The 22557-nt window shown below is 37.4% G+C and overlaps 1 protein-coding gene across 7 annotated transcripts in view; it reads right to left on the bottom strand.

Moving 5' to 3' along the window:
• SORBS2 (sorbin and SH3 domain containing 2) overlaps positions 1–22557 on the bottom strand; it is a 185471-nt gene that overhangs the window by 19728 nt on the left and 143186 nt on the right. For 4 of the 7 annotated variants that reach the window (XM_031691415.2, XM_072950445.1, XM_072950444.1 and 1 more), the window contains 7 exons: positions 19892–19941; positions 17053–17240; positions 10071–10159; positions 8673–8719; positions 4639–4753; positions 4432–4560; positions 2759–2962 (listed from right to left, as the gene is read on the bottom strand). In XM_031691415.2, the coding sequence (XP_031547275.2) occupies positions 2759–2962; positions 4432–4560; positions 4639–4753; positions 8673–8719; positions 10071–10159; positions 17053–17240; positions 19892–19941 (822 nt within the window). Of the gene's footprint in view, positions 1–2758; positions 2963–4431; positions 4561–4638; positions 4754–8672; positions 8720–10070; positions 10160–13120; positions 14702–17052; positions 17241–19891; positions 19942–22557 lie in introns of all 7 variants that reach the window. The other 3 variants (XM_072950441.1, XM_072950442.1, XM_072950443.1) reach the window with 1 other exon arrangement.

The following is a 22557-nucleotide window of genomic DNA, read 5'->3' as shown; positions in this document are numbered from 1 at the left end:
TGTAGAAATGTATGATAGTGAATATAAAAAATATTTTATGCTGTGGTCTAGATTTGATGATATTTTGTTAGATTTAAATACATAAAATCATTAGCATGGTAATTAGAGAGCTAACTGGAGAAATGAAACTCTACTAGTATTTGGAATAAGTCTTAAATGCTAGATGACAAGATAAAGCTGTCATAGAGATTATAAGAACAGACAGCAAAATCTTAAGAGATTTAATTTAATAGACTACCTCTTTGAAACTAGGTTTCCAGATATTGATTTAGTACAAATGACTCTGAAATAATGTGAATGTAGAATGAAAACCAATAACTAAACCTTTTTTATTCCCAGAATTTGTTTAGTGTTCTTTCTTCCTGTGCTAAATCTTTTGACCTGCCATCATTTTCTCACTTACGTTTTGCAAGGTGGTTGTCTAACATAGGGCATAAAATATTTCTACGTCATTATACGTTAACACATTTCTAAATGAGTAAGTTCTGAAAAAAAAATTTCAAGAACAGAAACCCATGATTAAAATGAGACTGAACTTATAGAACCACCACTTCAACGTTAAAAAGAAAAAAGAATTGGAAGTCACTGATAACGTAGAAACGGAGCCTGTGATGTGAATGGGGGTAAACTTCTGCCAGGACTTCCACGCCCTCTTTCTCGAGCTTGACGTTTTGTGTAAACCAGTGGAGGTCTAATTTATGAAGTTTCATCTCCTGAACATGAAATATACTTCCATATATTTTAATATTATTGCTGTATTTTGAATATATTGAACAAAACAGAATTTTCACGTAAACTTATTAAAAGCAGCTCCAGACGTGCTGCCTAGTAACCTTCTAATACATTTATCTATTGCTGTTGGACCAGGAAGAATGCGACACGCCACACGTATGAAGGCCTTGAACAAGGCTGGTGGTGGAAGACATTTTACTTTCGTCCTTTGCAGGTAGATGGTTTGGGTTGGGAAAGAAAAGATCTTCAAGAAAGATTTGGAGATGCACTTCCTAGCTGATGGTTTAGGGTGAGATTTCACTCGTGCCCTCAGCACTCTTGGTCGGAGGACATTGGTAAGTGTCTGTGCACAGCACATTCTCCACCTCACTTTTGATTTCTGTCTCCCATGATGGGATTGGGACTTTAATGGAATTTATTTAGCTTTTTAAAGAAGGAAATGTGATGTCATGTCACCATGGGGTGAGATAAATGAGACGAAGTGTCGCAAAACTCATGTGAGCATCCTTACAGAAGATTCCAGACTACAGGCTACATAGCACATCTAGTGCTGGCAATATCCTATGGCTGAGGGAGAAGGGTCTTTAAACCCCATTACAGACATGACACCTGCCGCTGCTACTGCTCAGAGCTTTTACCACCACAATCACTAACAAACATGTTAACAGGTTCGAAGTGCTCAGCTTTACAATGGGGCTTGGTTCTGCTGGAAGTTAAATTAAGTATCCTGAGATGACCTCTATCACAAAAATATACCTTTAATACAAACATCAGATAATTATCTTGTCTTCCCAGAGCATGAGAATTGGATTCTACTAGACTAAAAGCAGAAAAATCAGAAACAACATCAACTCATATATGTATGTACATAAAGATCGTATGTCAAGAAACATGATGTGTGCCCAAGAGTGATTCATAAATTACAGTGAATTCCTTCCTCTGTTTGCAAATATCGGTTAGAAAATAGGACATTTAAGATTTAGTGTACTTTGGGTGTCATGGTTTAGAAGTACCTCACAGTTCTTTTTCTGAAAATGATTCAGTTCAACGCTACCAAGAGGTTTCCTTCATTAAGCCAATGACATCATAGCATAGATTACCAGTTGGGATGAAACCGTTAAGTTTTTTTTTTTTTCAATTTATGGACATAAGCTTTTCAACATATTTTTTCCCCACCAGTGAGACTAAAACACTAATTAGTTATTGGTGACATTTGTACATTTCTCTGTTTATAAAATGTAAAATCTGGTATTCTAAGAAAAAACTTAGGCAACTGAAAATACATTTAAATCATATTCACAACAACGATTAAAACATTGTGATCTAAAATGTTACATTGCCAATATTAATTAGGACATTATGGAAGAATTTCTTAAATTCTAAATAAGCCTTTGTAGATATGTGCTTATTCTTTCTTATAAACTTTTATTTGAAAGTACAGTTGCTTTGAGATTTATCTGGTAGTTCTTTTAAGATGACTGAATGGTCATACAATGGTCATATATAAGACAAATCTATGGATGAAGATTCTTTCCTGTTTATCAGTAGGAACTACTAAAGGAAAGATGCTGATCTCTAAATGCTGAGCTCTGGTAGAGAAGCAAATATACTAAGCATGATTCTGGAAAAGTTTATAAGCAATCAAACAAAGTTGGAAAGCCCCAAACTGTTCCATTATCCAGTGATAAAGGATTGAGAGTAATGACCCAGCACCTGAAACCCAGTCTTCAAAGGAAAATAGAATAAATAAAAAGGCTAGCCTTAGCCCTTTTAAAAGAAAATGCTTCTCTTTAGATAGTAGATTCTTTAGGTAGTTTCCCTTTCTGTAGCTTAAACCTTTATGCCAGCACCCGTAAGAAAAAAGAGTATACTGACGTGACCCGGCTCTCACACCTAGAAACATAACGTGTAAATCTTTGCTTTGCGGTAGGTAACGATGTTGCAGTCTAATGCTCTAAAATCACGCACTGATGATCTTACTGCAAGCTCCTAAATATTACACAAATATGCTAGGATGTCTTCTTACCTTGTTTGAACTTAAGCTGTGGATTCTATCACTAGAATAGCTGTGGGGTATTGGCGGGTCCGGGTAATCCTCAGCACCTTTGGTTGTGTTCTTCTTGATGACTTCTACGTAGGAAACAGGGAAGATGCCTTGTCTGTTGGTTCCTGGAATTTTACCTTCATACCAGTTTTGATCAACTCTTTTAAGAAGAATAACTCTGTCTCCCTGTAATGAAATGTTAGGAAAATGCATTATAAATAGAGATGTGATAACATAAAAATTATAATTGTCGATGTTTTGTAATAAACAATAGTTTTCCACCTGGGAAAGTCTTATACCTCCGGTGTTTTGTTTTGTTTTCACATATTGAAATTTAGGGACGTTGTTCTGGCTTGCACATGCGTTAACTTGATTTTTATGCTAACTAAAAACAGTGTGTTTGTGGCCCATCAGACATACATTGTACATCTGCTTTAATTATTAAAGAAAAGGGCACATTGACTAGAAGAATGTACATGTTAAACTAAAGATTTTGATCAAGATAGACACATACATCATGTATTATGTAGATTAATGCATTATTCATATAATGGAATATTATACAGAAACTAGACAGAGTGAATCAGGCCTACATGTATCAATATACAGAAATTATAAAAATAGATGTTAAGGAAAAGAATAAAGTTGCTGAATGATAAAAGTTTTCTGTAATTTTACTCATTGAATAATGTATATATTTAAATATAAAAATATGTATCTGTGTAGGTATGCATGAGTATATTGTGGATATTTATGGAATAAAATTACCTAGTAACATTTTATTTCTTCAAAAATTTGAAGCATTGTGGTAAAATGTTAGCATTTAAAAATCTTTCTTTTAAGAAATAAAATTATTGACATATGCAAATAAATAAATAAACAAACCACACAAAAACAAATGTGTAGATATGGAGGACAGAGTAGTGGTTAAAAAAAAAAAAAAGATTAAATGTCTCTTCCAGGGACGCCAATGCTAGTCCTCCCTTGACGATAAGACCCCCTTCCCAGGTGCCAAGGCCACGCTGACTTGCTGTGTATGTGCTGATCTCTGGGTTTTCTTTTTTGAAACCTTGAAGGAATGTACTGACTTGTTAATGTTCTTTGTGGTGACAAGATAGAAGACTGTGCTGGAAACCATGCTTCTCTGAGCAGCGCCTCAGAGCAAGCCGGGAAGCTGGCTTCCGGGCTAGTCCTCAGTGTGGCTCAAATAAAACTCTTTTCTATTCTCCCCAGAAAGAAATGTCTTCTTTACTTTAGGACCATTTGATTCCAAGATAAAAGAGAAGTAAATGTTGGGACATCTCTTTTTTAAACTTTGAAAATAAGGCAGCAGAACAAAAATACTTGGAAGTGTGTTAAAGTGCTATTTCTTTTGCTGTTTTCACATGTGCAGGTCCTGACATTCACCCCGCGGCTCCCCTCGGACAGGCTTTGGAGCCTCCCAGGCTAAACCATGGAGGGAAGGTGTCTCTGAGAAGCTGTGCCTCCCAAGGCGGCCTCATCGGGAAGGGGCGGTAGGTAACTGACTCGGGGCAGCCTCACAGACTCCTTTGCAGAAAATGAGGAAGACACAAACACGTCTAAGGCAGGAACAACCTATTTTAGTTTTGAAAATACACAGCCTCCCAGATGCACCAATGAAGAGAGCAGGCTACCTTTCTCAGCGAGAGCTCCACATTTGTGTCAGCACTGAAATTGTACTTGGCTACGGCTTCTCCGATCTCTCCGGGCTGGGCTGGGGGAGGTGGTCTTGCTGGCTGCGCTTTTTCAGGAGGTGTGAGTTTCTATGAAGGAGAACAGTTATTTATTCTCGACCTGTGGTGACTTTGGAAACCACCACAGGGAAGGGGAAGGGGACTTACCTCCACGTATGAGATTGGGAAAATGCCCACTCTCCCGTGGTGCTCTCCCTCATACCAATTTTGATCAATTTTCCTGAGGATGTAGACAGTATCTCCTTTCTTAAATGACAGCTCCCTGGAAGAAATACGTTTAAATGTTTTTCTTGATGTATAGCAATTATTCTTAAGATCAGTATTCGCACTAGATCTGTATTTTGGCTGGGAAATATACTTCTGATATTGAAAAATCTGTCAAGCCCAATTAGATAAGGATTTTTCTTGAACATTTTTAGAATTCACTTGTACCATTTTAACTTAGGAAATGATTTCAGAAAGAAAAAGTATAAATGTCACGTCTGATTTAAATCACAGGCAGATTAATATGAAATTTAAAGGCGGGGACAGACTATTGCTAACTATTCTTTGGTGTGTAGTACAGGACTTGTGAAGCTTGACATAATAATAGATTCATTCTGCACTAATTACTAGTTACTCTGCACTAGTTAGCTAGTTACTCACTTCTCTCTCTCTTTCTGTCTTCTTTTGATATGCTGAAGCTTACAGGAGGGAAATCGATATCATTTAGCCTTAGCACCGAAGTGCCAACTTGAGAAAAAGTTTTATTTGTGGATCCTTGAAGCTGGTTGACAGGCATTTAAGTAGAATGTCTTGATAACAAATTTATTTTGTGAAACAGAAGAGATTTTGTACTTTTATTTTTCAGTGAGGCACAAGGATAAACATTTTCTTAATTGTAACGTTAGTTGACACGTAACATTACATTCGTTTCAGGTGTACCGCATAATGTTTCAATATTTGTATCTATTGCAAAACGATCACCACAAGAAGTCGAGTTAACCCTCGTCACCACATGTAACTACAAATTGTTTTTCTTGTGCTGAGAACCTGTAAGGTTTATTCTCTTAGCAGCTTTCAATTATGCAATACAGTATTATTGACGACAGTCACAGAGACAAATGTGTTCAAAGTGCAAAGACATGCACCGATTGCTTGTGGCCTCCTTTACATCTTTTGTTTTTTAAAAATAAAAATATTTTCAAGACATTAACTATCCTTTTCTATTTTGGCTGTTTCTAAGGAGAGAGTGGGTAAATTTGGGTTTTTAATTTTAGGTTATAAAGGCATTATTCATCAGGAATCATTTATGCCTAAATTCTCACCCTCACTGCTTCAGTTTCTCATGGCTTCATCCTCCAGGTAATTGTGTCCGTGTTGTTTTGCTTCCACAATTGTATCTTGTTGGAGGGTGCTTACTTTGGCCAAGAGCCCCACTCCCCCACACATCTGCCTTCCCACTCCCAAATCTACATGTTTTTGGTTCAGAATCTTGAGCTGGCTCATTTATGTGTGCAGAATATATAATGGAGAGAGGTTTATATCAGATGTAGAATATTTCTCATTGCTTAAAAGAATTAATTGAAAAAAATACCATTGCATAGTAAAAAGAATTATTACACATTTAGAAGTGCTAAAACCTTCACAACGAAAATGTGTTAAATTTTCAGTAGCCTTCAAAACGAAAAGGATTCACATTCAAACACAATACTTCCCTCTTTTAGGCAAGTGCCTGATGCAGAAAACAACACCCAAAATGTTTAATAGTTACAGCCCAGCACTTTTATTTATGCTAGTTATGGTTTGTTTCTGGAAATGAGACTAGGAAGCTTAGCTTTAAAAAAAAGAAAAGTAAATAAGAGACAACTAATTATTTTTCTTTTAAATATGAAAGGAAATCTTTTCTATGTGTGAAGACTTGTATTTAAATTTGTGAAGCCGTCGAGAAAAATGACAGGGGTTTTACTCTCCAGTTTTCAAAATCGTGTCCCTCCCATCTCAGAATTTCTAAGAGTCCCATTTTGATAAGTTTGCTCCACCCCAACCCCCACCACGTCTGAATAGGGCCACTGACAATCTTTGGGGCTGGCATTGTACCTCTTTTTCCTATTTAACAATCAAGACATTATGTTTAGTGAGTTCCTTAGGTATATTTTTAAAATTAAACTTCTTGTATAAGGTAAAGAAGGATAGCCTTTAAAACAGACAGTTACTTAAAACAGATGTATCTGTCTCTTGTTCATAAGATGCCAGACACAAAAAGCACTCACATCTCTTGTGGGACATTTGGTCCTGTCCAAAACATCCATAAGACATTTGGTCCGTGACAAAAGGTCCTTGATGTTTCATCCTGTCCGGAACCATTTGGCATGGACCAAATATGCTCATAGACATTTGAGAGAGGACCAAATTTCAAGGACGTGGCATGGACCAAATGCCTTATGGATGTTTTTGCGCAGGACCAATGTCTGCTAACCCTCACATCTAGCTAATGATTGAAATGACTTTAAAATGTAGCTAGTCTTCCTGTAACTTTCAGGGCTTCTGGGTGTGTGAGCCTTTGAGCTGCATGAGTCATGCATAACCTTGAGTTTTGTGTCAGGCAGGGAGCGGTGTGGGGATGATGGACAATCCCTCTTTACATGTCCTGAGAACAGGACAAGAGGAATGTGATTAAGCTGCCATTGGATAAATTTATTGATGGTATGAGGAAAACATTTTTTTTCCCTCACTAACACTATGGGATGGCTTCCATGGACAATAATTCAGTCCACTTCTCTGAAAGCTTATATGATTAGATTTTGTTGGTTGAGAAAGACCTTTGTGAAAGGGAGGAGTGGTGCAGACAACCCTTCAGAGAGGCTGTGCCCTCCCCATGGGCAGTTTGTGGGAGGCTGGGTTTCCCTGAATTTTTGCCAACTCCGGGCATTCACGATGAGCACGCGGCCTTGGAGGAGGGTGAGGGGCTTAGCACTTGGAGCAAACGAAATCCAGTGACACTGTCAACATTACAAACACATTTCCTCTGCACCACACCTCATCTTTCTTTCCATGCTTGTTTCTAATTAAGGTTTCTCAAAACACCTATTCCTCAGGGCTTCATACACATAAGGACACTTCTGATTGACTGTCACAAAGAAGAAGTGAAATTTATACGTTTTATATCATTATTTTATAAAACCGACATGCCTCACATGAATTATCACACCACATGCAAAGAATAGTAGTTAGGATCAGAATGTAGTAGAAACAGAGCAGACGTTATTTATCCCATCAAAAAAGATGTACACTTTCCTTCAGGATTTTTTTTAACCCCAGATTTCAGCCATGTTCAACATCTTCACTTCTAAATAGCATTTTCTTATTTAGTTCATTCCCAAAAACTGAGTGATTTTATTTTTATACATCTTCTGCCAGAGACAGATTCTACAACTATTCATTAATATAACATGCATTTTTATGAATAAATGCTTTGGTTATTATATATATATTCAATCTAAATAGCACAGTGTAATTTAATGACAATAGCTTGAATTCTAATGGAGACCAGACTTTCTTAGGTCCGTGACATGGGCCACGACAGAGCTGGAAGACTGCTGCCTGTTGAAGCCCACTCATGTGCTTACTACTGGCCTTCCACAACCACACGCCCAACTTCCTAAAGAAAAAGGGTTAAAAAAAAAAAGTTGCAACACAGGAGTGTGAAAACAGCAACATCAAAAAACCACAGGATAGGACTTTGTTCAGCATCTCTAAGCTCTGAATATTGAGAAGTCGGAGATTTTCTACAGAAGTCTTTGTACACCATTCTAGTCTTTAACTGCAAACTATCTTCGATGCAGTTGGATAGCATCAAGTTCTCCCACTCAGCGCTAATTACTCCCCCACACTTTATTTTTACTTCATTCTTGACACGAAAATTCTAGAAGCAAAGATCCTTAATTTTGTTTTGTTTTTTCCTATCCTTTTGGACTCATTGTGTTCTAAGATGTTTAGTGTAATTTAAAACCCAGTGTTTCGCAACTAAACTCAGAATGAAAATAAAATTACCCGCATCCCAATTAATTCAGAAGGAACCGTTTAATTAGAGTAGATTAGGTCTTCTTTCAAACTTAACACATCCCATTGCAATATTTATCTTTTAAAGTATTACTAAAGGATTTAAAGTCAACTTAAATCATATGATTTATCTTACTTACTTGGATGTCTGAGCCTTAAAATCGTAAACAGCTTTTGCAGGCAGTTTCTGAAAGGAAGGAAATGGTTAGCAATAACTGAAAATTTGGGTTTCCTATAGGAAAGTATTTTCACGTGAATTAAAGAAAAACGAAACCTCAAGGAGTGATTAAACATATGCAGTGTAAATCATGTATGCAATTTATAAATAAATCGATTAATTCTTCATTTAGATGTTTAAACTATAACAGGAAAATAACAGATAATATTCGACATAACTATTGAACATCATATTTTGTCTTAGGAACTGAGGTAATTTATCCCATAAAATGGGAATAAGATTCCTGCAGAGGATTTGGTCCTAGGATAATTTTGGCTTTTCCTGGGATAATTGTTGGGGGTCAGTCGCTGTATGCCCAACTCCTTCTGAATTATAAAAAAAAGAACTGGAAAAAGTCATGAGGGAAGTCATCACCTCTTTTACTGACCACTTATAGTAGCAAAGGAGTGTTAGCCAGCTGTCACTGGGAGGCTAGTCAGTGGCTGAAAGTATGGGCTTGGTCACCTTGCATTCCCTGGAGAGTTCAGGAGTTCTTCAGCACGTGGGAAACCAGCTGCTCACCTTTGAGTCAGGATATGATGTGACACGTGCCCCTCTGAAGCTTTGGGGCCCACAGATCTGCCTGGCGCACCTGTGGCTCTACGACTTCAGCTCTTTCTCCCTGATTCCAATAATGCCCTCACCTCACTCTCTTTCCCTGTGATTCTGGTGAATTTTGGACAACTTCCTGACTTCTTTGGGAGTCCCAAAGGTAGGGACTACATCAGATACCCGTAAAGATCCTTCTGGAGTAGCTGCCAGCCTTCAGTTTCTATCACACCTTTGTGGGTCCAAGACAGTAAGAACCAGACCTCCAGCCCTGGCTCGGGACAGTGGACAAAGAGCTAGCTGGTAGGTGGTTCTCAGGGGCAACGGTGGTTTTTTTTCCCCTCCCAGGATTCTCTCCAACAAAAGCAGGTGAGCAAAAATTATTTCTGTAGGATTTGTATTGACTTGTAACATTGCTGACCAAGGGCTTTCCCCTACATCACTGGGCCAGAAGTTTGTACAGGGGACACCTTCTTCCCCCAAGGGATGGCCCAGCTCAGGACTCTTTTAGACCCAGCTGTTAATCCCTGGGTGTCAGGTCAACACTCACAGAGACCTCACCGTCAAAACTGGACCACAACTAGGGGACACCTACAACTAGGCTCCAAGTGCAAACGGCTGCAAGTCCTTTGCTCAGGCTCCAGGGGAAAGTGTTTGTAGTCTCTCCATTGTCATTTGGTGTTTTTAATCTGGCTTTGGATGTAACTTTGACTGGCAAGTGCTTTATCAAGCGTATTGTTGAAAGAGACTCAAATGCTATTAAACGGACTACCTCTTTTTCTGGAGTTCCTCTTCTTTCCCTTGGGGCGCCTCTCCCCAGGTCAGTCAGGGTGGATGAGTAACTTCTAGGGGACTCATGGTCTATTGGAAAGGACAGGGTCAGAGTGAGTATCCACTTAATCAAAAGCAGACTTGTTTAGCCATGTTCCTTGGTGGCAACTCTTTTCCCCTTCAAACTGAAGAGACATCTCACTGGAAAACATGGGTCTAAAACCCATAGGTAACTATAAAGTTGTGATATCAGACACAAAAACAGAGCATTTCAAGAGAATAAATACCCACGGTTGCAGAAGTGTTTGCTCGTAAATAGAAATAGAATTGTTACACTGCTGACATAATTATACCGAGTACCCACTATAGACAGTTCATAGTTAGATTTTTCATCTCAAGGATTCCATACTTTCTATACTTTTTGCCACCAGTTTATAATGGCTGTAATAGGGCCTATACAAGATGGAGAACATAACAACAATTTATGGAAACGGAAACATTTTGTGGCACAATTTAAGAATGTAGTAATGAAAAAGAGAGAAAAAGAAAGTATGATGATGACAGAACTATGGTCATGTCCCTCCTTTCCTGTTTTTAACTACTTATTGAGTCTGAAGGTGTCATCTTAAGGCTTAAGGCTTAAAAGGCCATTATCTATTGCTTTCCTCTGTGCTCAGCTGTCTTATCAGAAAGCAAATATTTATTCCGAGAGACAAGGGGATAAAGAGTCTCTCAACAGAAGGTGTCATATTAGTTGTCAAATTGCTTATGACCTAACTACTGCATTGTTTTCGTTCACCAAAAAACAAAGTATAAATAATTAATTACATTACAAAATCATGATTGCAGAGTATCTCTTAATAATATCTTGTATCTTTTGCATTTATATGTGGAAGTGTTAACTAAAGGCTAAAAGTATTCGAGTAGTCTATGTTACAGAATGTTACCAATATAACTCGATCAAAATTTGTAAGTTTTTTCTCTTATTCCTTCAATAAACTTAGTTACATTAAATTTAAAAAGCATTAAAAATAAAATAAACCCATCTATAAAAGAATGACAAATGCTGATCCATTAAAAGAAAACATTGCTTAAAGGTTTTGACTACTTCGACTATAAGGAAGAATTGTCTGCTCTTAGCTGCTGGGATGTCAGTTACAAGACATATAAGGATAAATGGCTGCCTCCCTGTCAGTGGTGAATTCCACAGTCTTTAGGTTTAGGGAGGTAGCACGGCCACAGATATTTCAAGTAAAATTTAACCAGTTATTTTCACAAATGCAAGAGGATTATATGCAGTATATTTTCCATTTTTAATTAATATACATTTATGATTGTGAGGGCTTTCATAGTGATCATAAATTTCAAATTATTTTTAGTAATCCTTCGAATTTAAACTATTTTTGGATTGGGCTAAAGAAAATTCAAAATTAAATATTTTATTAAAAAACAAAATACTCTTTAAATGCATTTCAAAACACTCTCAGATCCTGTTTCAATATTGTACTCTATCGGTACAGAAAGTTTAGATACGATTATATTAGGATATTGAATAACTGGAAAAGGTAGCTAATTTATTTAAAAATTAGATTGTGACATGTCTCAATCAGTGAAAATTTCAAATTGTTGACATTGATTTAAAAATTTGCATTTACTGTTTTTGAAACATGTTGTGTAGTATCAATGAAAGCAAAGGGAAGTACGAATTAGATAAAGAAGTCTGTGACTGGTAACTAAAAACTGGGGCCATATATATTGTATTAATATGAAACCTGAATTATGTTTCTTTTTTGCCTATAGAGATTATATTCTTTACTGTAAATTGTGAATTACAAGAGTTTGAATCTTGTTTCTGCTGCCTACTCTCTGTGTGACCTCGGTCAGATTTCTTGTCCTCTTTGGGTCTCAGTTTCCTCCACTGTAAAACAGTGCTTACAGTAAAACCTGTCACGTAGGTTTAGGTCCGAGTGAAGTAGAGAATGTATGTAAAGCACTTTGCAATGTCTGGTGCCTAGAAGACTGCTGGCAAGCCAAGTTTCAGCCTGGAATATTCATTCTAGCTTCTGGAAATTTACATAGTAAACAGATGCACTTTAAGCATTAATGAAAATGACTGGATAAAATATCAAAACATCCTCTGTTCTTTAATTATGTAAACCTCAAAAAAAATGTTCTCTGAATTTAAATTGCTATTTGTCCTTGTGTTCTGCTTCAAGGGTTAATCCATCTATGAAAATGAAGTTGAGAATCATTTTTAGCCTAAATAGTCTAATTCAAATGTCAGTATAGGATTGTTTTAGCAGAAATAGAAAATATGTTAATTAAATAATGAAAAGGAAGAGAACATGTATACACTGAATGACAGAAATGAGACTTTTATAAACACAGCTTAAAGATATATTCACAAAAATTTTATCCAAATTGTGTCTTTTAAATGGAGGAAGTTATTAATCAAGTCCTATTCTCTTTTAATCATCCATCAATTGCTATATTACATATTTCAGTTTTGCTTCCTAAGTGTTCTGATATAATGTCTTCTATACAGAATGCCAGCAAATTATTTATTGAGTGGATGACTATAAAGTTAATATAAGAATCAGGAAAAGACTATTTGTTAAACTACTGGTTTTGATTCATTTTACAACAAAAAAAGTTAATGCAAAGTTGTCAGTCTCTTAAGGATACTGATACTCAGTTATAATTTCTGCCTTGAAATCCTTTTAAACTGGTGAAAGAAGTTTAGTTTGTTGTTTCATGTAATAGTTGTTTCAACCCTAATGTCAAGCTACAAAATGGTTTTCCCTTTCGATTTCGAATGAGTAAATTTTTGTGAATTGAGGAGCACTTTAAGCCACATCAGGTCCAAGTTTCCCACGAGCAAATGAGATCTACTCAGTAAGACATGTTTGCACAATACGCATTTGCTTCACAACACGTAATGATGTCAAGTGGTCTCACAGCTTAAGAATGATGAGATGGAGGAATGGAAAATGAGAGAGCTGGAGGGTGGGTATCTGAACCACGAGGGAAAAGAAAGAAAAGCTCATCCACCTTGGAGGCTCAGCACACTCTCATGGTCTTGGGGGTGGTAGTTGTTGTTGGTGTCATCCTGGAAGGAGGCGCTGTGAGGCATGCTCCCACAGTCGTTCTGGTACAATGGACAATGAATAGCACCATCTTGAGGCAGTGGGTGGAAAGGCTGGTGCACGGGGCTCCTTTTTAGAGCTTTGAGTGAGGAATTCCTTTCGGGAATATCCGGCAGCAGTTCGCTGATAAGACGGTGCAATATACTGTTGTCTGGCAAACTTCCCCTTCTCTTTTCAGCCTTAATTTGGTCACAGATGTCTTTAAGGGCGGAGTCCAGAGCCTCAAATACGGATGTTTTACACTTTGACTTTTCGGTCTGTTTTTTGGGAGTCGAATTCTTTTTCCTCCGGAAAGGCACGGGACTGACCAGAAATGCCAGCTTAGAAAGGCCAGGGTCCATTTCTTGTCTTCTGGGCTCCTCAATGTTTTCATGTTTAGCTCTTTCGTGTTTCAGCATCGTGGTAAATCGAGTGTAGGAGGCAGGGCACCTGCCTTTGCAGGAGCTGATGAGGTGCCGGTGATGATGGTGGTGATGGTGGTGGTGATGGTGGCTGGATCCATAAAAACTTTCAGAGGACGTGAAGGAAAAGTGATCAAAATCACTCTCACTGCAGAAGGACGATCCTTCTACATGAATGTAATCGCTGTGATCAGACACAACTCCATCTTGGTCGCTGTCGGAAAACTCCACGTGAGCTCTGGGCTGCTCATCACTGGTGACCTCAATGTGGATTGGCACCAGGGCTGTGGATGTGTAGCTTCTTTGGACCTGAGAAGGGTGTCTGCTTTGATTTTCTTCCTCCAGCAAAGACTCGATGGAAAATCGCCTTTGGGGACACAAACCGTTTTGTTGTGTTTCTAGGGTTATAGGAGATAACATTTCATCTCCTAAATTCGGCATGGATTTTGACTTCTGAATCAACTTTTCAAATTCAGAAATGCGGGTGGGCACCATGTCCCTGGGCACCTCCTCGGTGGAGGACTGGCTCCACCCATGGAGCAGACCCCTGTGTTGCTGTTCCTTTTCGTACTGCATTATCCTCGACTTCACAGAGCAGATCACCTCCGAGTTCATCAGATCCTTGCGGTTGATGCGGTGCATCTTCTTGTACATTTTTAGGAACCCTGGGGCGTCGTGGGCGGACCTGTGTCGAAGCCTTGATCTGCTGTTACCGCGGCCCTCCTGGATGTAGGGGGAAGCCCAGGTCATGGGGCAGCTCTCCTTGGAGTCCTCTTCGCATAACAGAGAGCCCATACTTTCCGACTTGGTTTTCGGGTCAGGGAAGCTGTCGCAGTCGTCATTTAGGAGGTCATCACAACTGCGGGATTTGATCTTGGGGGAAACCGTTTCTTCAGTGCTGCTCCAGACCTCTGCGTTTTGCCGGGCCATTTGCCAGCCGTTTTTGAAAGTAATGGCCCTCTGTGAGTCATGGGGGACGTCCAGATGCTGTCTGTAAGTGTCACAGTAATCTAACTCGTGCGAGGGGTTGCCGTTGAGCCCTGAGTAACTGCAAAGGGGTGGACACATTTTGCTATCGTCCCCACCTTTTAATCCAGGGCAGCGTGGTGGAAGAGAGACGTTAGGAGAAGTTAAAAGGCTCAGAAAGAGGAGAGCGTGTCAGTTAGCATCAGATAGCACAGCAAAGAGAAAGCAGTTAGTGGGGGTCAATCCAGACACTGACTGTTGTACATGTAGCTTCAACTTTAGAGGAAAAAATCTGATTCTAAAGCAAGGTAATACTTTTTCAATAAACGTAGCTTTGCAGGTATTAGAGTTAAAGGAACCATGTTTAAAAAGTAATTGGTGTAGCTAACACCCCTATTTCTGTTGCATAATTCATCCATCTTTCTGCAAATCTGGTATGTCAAAAACACAACACTACCTTGTAAGCTAATAGCATGACCTGTAGTAATTTAAAGGCTTTGTAATTAATACCAAAAATGTTAAGAGTTTTAATCAGCTCAGTAGGGTCAGGATTTGAGTCTTACTTGATTTATATATAATAGAGAATTAAAGAGTAAGTTATAAATTTACATTTAATTAATATTCCCATAACCATATCAAATAATTTTTCATGGGCTTTAGATAGAAAAAACAAGACAAAATATTTTCCAGAATTGTAAAATCAAGTTCAATTGCTATGAACTATTGCTGCTAATGTTTTTTCAAGGGAAAAAAAAACCCCCAAACTAGCACCTCCTTAAACAAATAATTTCTCTCTTCAATTTCTCTGCCTTCAACCTCTTATTAGGCAGATTCTCATAAGGATACCTGGATATAATGCAAACCTTTCCTCAGAGGCAAATGCATTCGCTTTTTTCCAGGAAGGATCTTTTTAAAAAACTCATGTGCAGTTTCATAATGTAGAGCTAACCTTGACCTCCATTCCAAGTATCTATGGAAACAGTCTTTTCTTTTGTGTTGCTGAGCTGATTAATAAACAAGAGGCCAGATTACATCTAATGGGACATTTTCCTCTTAGAAATAAGCATAGTGGAGGAAAATCTCTCTACTAATAGCTCCTGCCTTCCCCAAGTTCTTCAGAAGTGGGTAAGCACATCGAGTAGCTATGTAGTGTCTGGAAAAGGAGGTTGACTTAACAATCCCTAGGATAAAAACGAATATCTAAGTTAATCAGAATCCTTTTAACATTGGGGTGGTATCTGGGCATAATGCATCAATGGCATTTCATGACCTGTTGGTTTCCTTAGGATATTTGTTTGCATAAATGAGTAGACTCTGATAAGGGTACCTCTGTTAATTTGAGGAATGGTATAATGAAGGAGCATCGCTCCCCTTGAACCTTCCAGGAAGTATTCACAGCTTTACTAGGAGGGGACAAAAGCCAGTGCCACCCCCAGCCCAGCCATCAAACCCAGCCTAGCTTTTGCACACAAACCAGATCTTAGCTTTGGTTTTATGTGGTAACACTTTCGGTGCCTACATTTGATACGTGTAGCTCAATCTTTGCTGCCTTAGGGAGATGTCAGTTACAGCTCACTTTCTTCACACATTTCAGATTTCTTCTCTCCTGTTTCAACTCCAGAGGACTGGAGGAGACCTTGGGCCCCCAAATCCCAGGTACTTATGGATGCTGGTTCAATCCCAGGTCTCTGTCTTAGGAATATTTCTGTTATAGCTGCAGTAATGCATTAAATAGTATTTCAGAGACTTGAAGGAGTGATCGCTCCCTTTCAACACAACTGACTGAAATTTCCAGAGAGGAGACAGGCCATACAGGAAAATGGCCTGATGGTATCTAAATTTTACAATTATGGCCTGAAACCGGTTAGTTCTTAGTAGTGGACTGTTGTGAATTGAACACTATGTTACATGCTGAACATGGATATTCTATTCTATATATGAATACTGACCAAAATATAACGCAAATGATTAAAGAAACCAATTCTCAAAGGTTAGACAAATTTTTATCTAGAAATGAATAATTAAAAAATACCCCAAACCAGTTTATGTCTTAGGCAACAGTGCTCTCTGTTGCTACTTCTAATTTCTTTTCTATAAATCTGATTAATTTTGCTAGTTGTAGTAACATTAGCATTGGACAATATGCAAGTATTTATAAATGTAATCTTTTAATAGTCTGACAGTACATTATTTGACACTTTAAATTTGTTCCAAAAAACACAAATGATATATTTGGAGAAAAGGAAGCATCAATATATGATAATGAGAGTCCTTTAAGCCACTCAAATGGTTCACCAGCCTGATTTGGTCTATGTGTAAAGAATGCTATTGTGAAACTGTATTTTATTTAAGACACTGAATTTAAATGCTAACTATCTCTGGGTAGTGATCATGGGATCAGCTCTTCTGGGGTAATCTATGTTAAAACTTAAACCAGAGAATTGTCTACATGTCATTTAGTGTTGCTCACCTTTTGCTCTTGACGGGGAAGAAGGAGAAGAACTGATGAAGGACTTGGTCAGGGTGGCGCTTGATCCTGGGAGGTCCGCTCGACCTGGGCTGGTCCTGCTTGCACTTGGATCCCCCAAGCCCCTCGGCTGCCCCACCGCAGGCTCGCTCTTCCGCCTTTTCCTAAAGTCACTGGCCATGCTTGCAGAACTGAAAGAAGGAATCGGCTTCAGTTTGGCTGCTGTTGCAGGAGGTTCACATGTGGACCAGGAATACTGGTGGAAGGTGCTGGTGGCCATAGTATGACTCTTATCCCCCGTGGCCCAAGCTGCATTTTTAGGAATTTATTCCTTGATATCAAAAATGATTTCTTCATAATCACCTCTTAAAAATTAACAGACTCATCTGCAGATACTGACAGCTTTACTTCCTACTTTTCAATTTGGATTCCTTTTCTTTCCTTTCCTTGTCTGATTGCTGTTGCTAGGATTTCCTAGACTTTATATATTTTAGAGCAGTTTTAGGTTTCCAGAAAAATTGATTGGAAAGTACAGAGAGATTTCATATATCCTTTTTCCCCTGCACACAGTTTCTCTTGTTTTGACATCTTCTATTAGTGTGGTACATTTCTTACAATTGATGAACCATATCAATACACTATTATTAAATGTAATTAAAGTCCATAGTTTATGTTAGGGCTCATGTTTTCTGTTGAACATCCTATGGGTTTGACAGATATGTGTCCATCACTACTGTATCATACAGAGTCGTGTCATTGCCATAAAATACCCCCTTGCTCTGCCTCTCCCTCCCTCCCTCCCTCTGGACACCTGATGACCACTGATCTTTCTACTGTCTCTAGTGTTACCTTTTCCAGAATGTCATATAGTTGGAATCAACAGTATGTAACCTTTTCAGATTGGCTTCTTTCATTTAGCAATATGCCCTTAAGGTTCCTCCATGTCTTTCTGTGGCTGGGTAACTCATTTCTTTTCATTATTGATTACTGTTCCATTATATGGATGTACCATAGTTTGTTTATCCATTCACCTACTGAAGGACACCTTCATTGCTTCCAAGTTTTGGGAATTATGAATAAAGCTACTATAAACATTCATGTACAGGTTTTTATATGAACATAAGTTTATAATCACCTTTTAAAGTAAAAATTCTCTTATTGGTGTAATTTATTACTGGCAGTTCAGTGTTATGATTTGTACCATGTGTCTTTTTTCTATGTAGAAGAGTTTCAACAACATGAATATGTCAGAGGAGGTATGCCAAAATGGAAGAGATGACTGGAAAAAGGGAGGAAATCCGGTAAGACCAATTTCTCTTACCTCAAGCCTTCCCTATGGCTTTTCCTAATACTCTTAGCTTTAAAAGCCTTGCACTGGAATGCCAGTATTTTTCTGTTTATATAATGAATGACCAATAATCTGGTTATCAAGTAAACTATTACAGTTCTTTCACCAGGTGTATTAAAAGGCGTCAAGAGTCTGTAATGGCAGGGGGTTTTTATCATGGCTCTGGATCTGAGTGCAGTGTCATTTAAGACAAACATTAGTGAATGAATATATACACCACACAGCATGCTGTCTGTCAGATCATTAGATAAAATTACACCACCAACTGCAGCCACAGCACCAGCTCCTGTGAGCCAGCAGTGTGCTATTGGCTTTACTGGCATTATTGTCTCACACAGCATGCACAGCGATGTATACACTGCTGTCACTGTTTTACAAACAAACAAATGGAGCCCACACGCTTTGCAAGTATAGAGGTGTAGCCAGACCTCAGAATTCATCTGTGCTCTTCTATAGAGGACGCCCCTTTGCACCTGTTTTTGCTGTCATTATCCTGTCACCTGAGAGCCTCTGTGTCTTTACAGCAATCCTTAGGCCAGGTTAGAACTCTAAAATTTGAACATTTTAGGTGCATATATAGTTGTAAAAGATGTAAAAGGAAGGGTTTGGGGAGCTCCTTTCTTAGTGACATTAATGCCATTGAATGGCACTCACGAAACCAGCTTACAAAGTTTTCCACTTATGTTGATGGAAATCTGTGGAAGGACAAGTTACTGTTATACCGATATTTGTTGTTGATACAATATGACTGGGAGTTTGCATTATCCAATATAGCTACTGAACTATGTCTGAACTTCTGTACTATTTTTAAGTAAATGTCATATTCAAAGCCTACCAATAGAATTTACCTTGGTAGACTCTTAGGTAGTTAGGACCAGTGTTTACAAGCAGTTTTGGTTCAATTCTACTTTGTCCCTTGCCAACTGTAAATACTTGGTCTGTTACGGAGCCCAGGTTTCAGCTTACTAAAGATAAAATTGGGTTAACAGTACTTAACTTGTAATGTTTTCTTAAGGATTGAATATGTTTATGTACTTAGAATGTCTGGTATAGAAGAAGTCCTCATTTACTGGTTATAACAGTATTTCTGATTTGTGTGGTCAGAGTATAATGAACAAATGTATATAGGACAAAATTTATAAAATTTTTAATAATTTATCATGGTTTTTCCCAATGTATTGTCATCGTGTCATCTAACAATATTGAAAGTTAGATGTCTATAGTCCTTATCTAAGGAAACGAAAACTGGGTAGAGAGGAGATGAGGAAGCCCAGAATTTCACAGCCTGTGAAGGAATCCAGAATTATTTCACCTAATTTTTATATGTTCTCGAATATGATGATATAAAATGATGCAGAAGCAAATTAAGACAACTTTATGAATTATGGTACTTAAAATAAAGTTGAGGAACAAATAATTTCTCATTACCATTTCACTGAAAAAGAAACCACTGGTACAGAATATTCTGGCTGCATAATGTAAGGAGATGCTTACCTAGCAGGTCTTTCCAGGCTCCTGTCTATAGAGGATTGATACAAGGAGGCCTGTTGAGACAGAAAAATAGTTCCATAAGAAATTTTTACCATGGCAAAATTTCCTTTGTCCCTGGACATTAAATTAGGTATCCTAGAAAGAATATTGTCAAAATTGAGATTAAGAATACCATTTACTATGGTCATAAAAATGTCTTCCCAAACAGAAATCATACAATCTAATTTCTACTTCTTCCTATCTACTTTCGCTTCTGATATCCTTTACCCCTTGGTATCTGAGGGGGATTGGTTCCAGGACTACTCCCCCGCCCACCCCGAGGATACAACAATCTGAGGATGTCCAATCCCTTATATAAAATGGTTGTAGTATTTGCATATAACCTGCCATTTCTAGCTTACTTATAATACCTAATACAGTGGAAATGTTATGTGAACAGTTGCTGGCATGGCAAGTTCAAGTTTTGACTTTTGGAAATTTCTGGAAGTATTTTTTCAAAAATATTTTTGTTCCCAAGTCGGTTGAATCTGTGAATGCAGAACCCATGGGTATGGAGGGCTGGCTGTACTGCCCTGCATTTCTCTGTGTAACTCAAAATATCCACAACCCAAACACTGCTGGGGAGAAAAAAGAAAAATCAATGACCACTCTTTCATGTAGAAATAGGCTGTAAATATAAATTTCTTACATAAAGGAATGGTTTGATGTTTAAAGAAATACTTGTAGTCATCATTCAATCCTTATAAAAGATTTCTTTATAAATTTTTTGTCATGTGGCCAGGTGTTATCTTTAAATAGGCATAAAACCTAAGCAGAACTTTCATCTGTCAACATAGACATGACATTTTCATAAAAACCAGAGAATTTGGTTTGAAATTAAACCAGACTACCCGGTACTTAAATCAGGTACAGATTTATATCTTTGAAATTAGTTAAGTTCAGAGTTAGTTTAAAATAAATGATTTAATGAACCAAAATATAACACTTTTTTAAAAAGTGGATTTTAACACTTTAGTCAGAAAATCAACTCTCAGTTACCCATGGTTGTAGGAATAAAGAAAAATAAATAATACAAATTGATAAATAATTCCAAGTGTGTATTATACACACCATTTTCATACTCTTTCATTCTGAACATACGATGAAATAGATATTGAGCAAAAATATTAGATACAAATTTAAGATGACTGTAGTTGGATGATGTCTAGAACATATAGGGAAGTGCATACCAAGTGTGTATATATATATGCACACACAGTGTATATAAAGTCTTGGCTTTGGTCATATTTGATGATCAGTTCTTCATCACAACTAAACTGCAGTCTGATGAAGAACTGAAATTCTAGTTTGAAAATGTTCTTCTGTATGAATGTTTAAAAATGTCAGCCAGAAAGGCAGGATTTGACAAATTTTATCTTAAATTCCCATCACACAGAAATATTTCACTGGAGTTTAATAAACCTACTTAGTGGAAATTAGACCACAATTTAAAAACTATTTCTATAGCTTTATTTTCTATTTGTAAATTAGCACTAATTAATGAATTGAAATATTAGTATATAGTTCTGACATTCTTTATGTAGATCAGTCTGACAAGTCCCCTTATGCATAACTCTAAAATTGCTACTTTGACTAATATTTTCACTTAATTCTGTCTTTACTGAATGAGAACGAAATTGCCCAGAAACAAACAAAAGCATCTCTTTGCAAGAGAATATTACCCCCTCTTTTTAAACAGAAAAAAGCATATATTATTTTAGTTCATATAAAATATTTAGATTCCTAAGTTCTCAAGAAATATAAAGTTAGAAAAAAATTTCGTCTGCTGATCGGGTAAGTTTACATGACTATTTTAACTTGCTGAATTATGAATTGGACACTGGAAAGGTGGGAAGATAAATACTAAATAATAAGGAAGGCAAATAAGTAAATAAATAAAACCAGATAATCATATTCCGATTTAGAAATATTAATAAAAATTAATAGAATTAAAAATTAATTCTGCATGTTTGCAGAAGAGCAACATGAAAGCAACTCAGAGCATTGCCATCCTGTTGATTGTGGCTTTCGTGAGACACCCAGCCACAAACCACAGTTGGCCATCAAAAAGTGTCAGTTTCAGAACACTCTTAAAACAACCCTAGAGTGATCAGAAATTTTGAATCACCAGCATGAGCTAAGCAATACTGTAACATGAACTAAACGTAGTGTAAGAAGTGAAGGCTCCATGATGATAAATTAACTGTATTTTAGACTTAGGCTAAGAAACTACAATTGTTCCTCCTTTGCTGATTTCCACAATCCAAAATAAACTTTTTGTGATTTTTATGTATGCTTAAAGGGAAAGGTTCAGTATTAAATTATAAGGAAATAGTAAAAAATCTAGGTAGATGACTAAGAGAAAAACTTGTATGATAATTATGTGAATGATACTCATTCTGAAATGGAAGTTGTCTCCAGAAAAGAGGTACCTGTTTACCTATGATGCTTTACTGAATATTTACATATTACCATCATTTTAACACATCTCAATGAAGCTCATTTTAATAAAGTGTAGACAATGAATCACTCTTTCTGCTAAGTGATCATGCTCTTAAACTTTGCTTAAAAGTCCTTAATTTTTCTTTATTAATGCCGTTTCTCAGTTATATTTAGGATTAAAAAGTATG

The sequence above is a fragment of the Vicugna pacos genome, chromosome 26 (assembly GCF_048564905.1).
Source record: "Vicugna pacos chromosome 26, VicPac4, whole genome shotgun sequence".
Taxonomy (NCBI): Eukaryota; Metazoa; Chordata; class Mammalia; order Artiodactyla; family Camelidae; genus Vicugna; species Vicugna pacos.
This window is presented reverse-complemented; position numbering and strand designations above follow the sequence as displayed.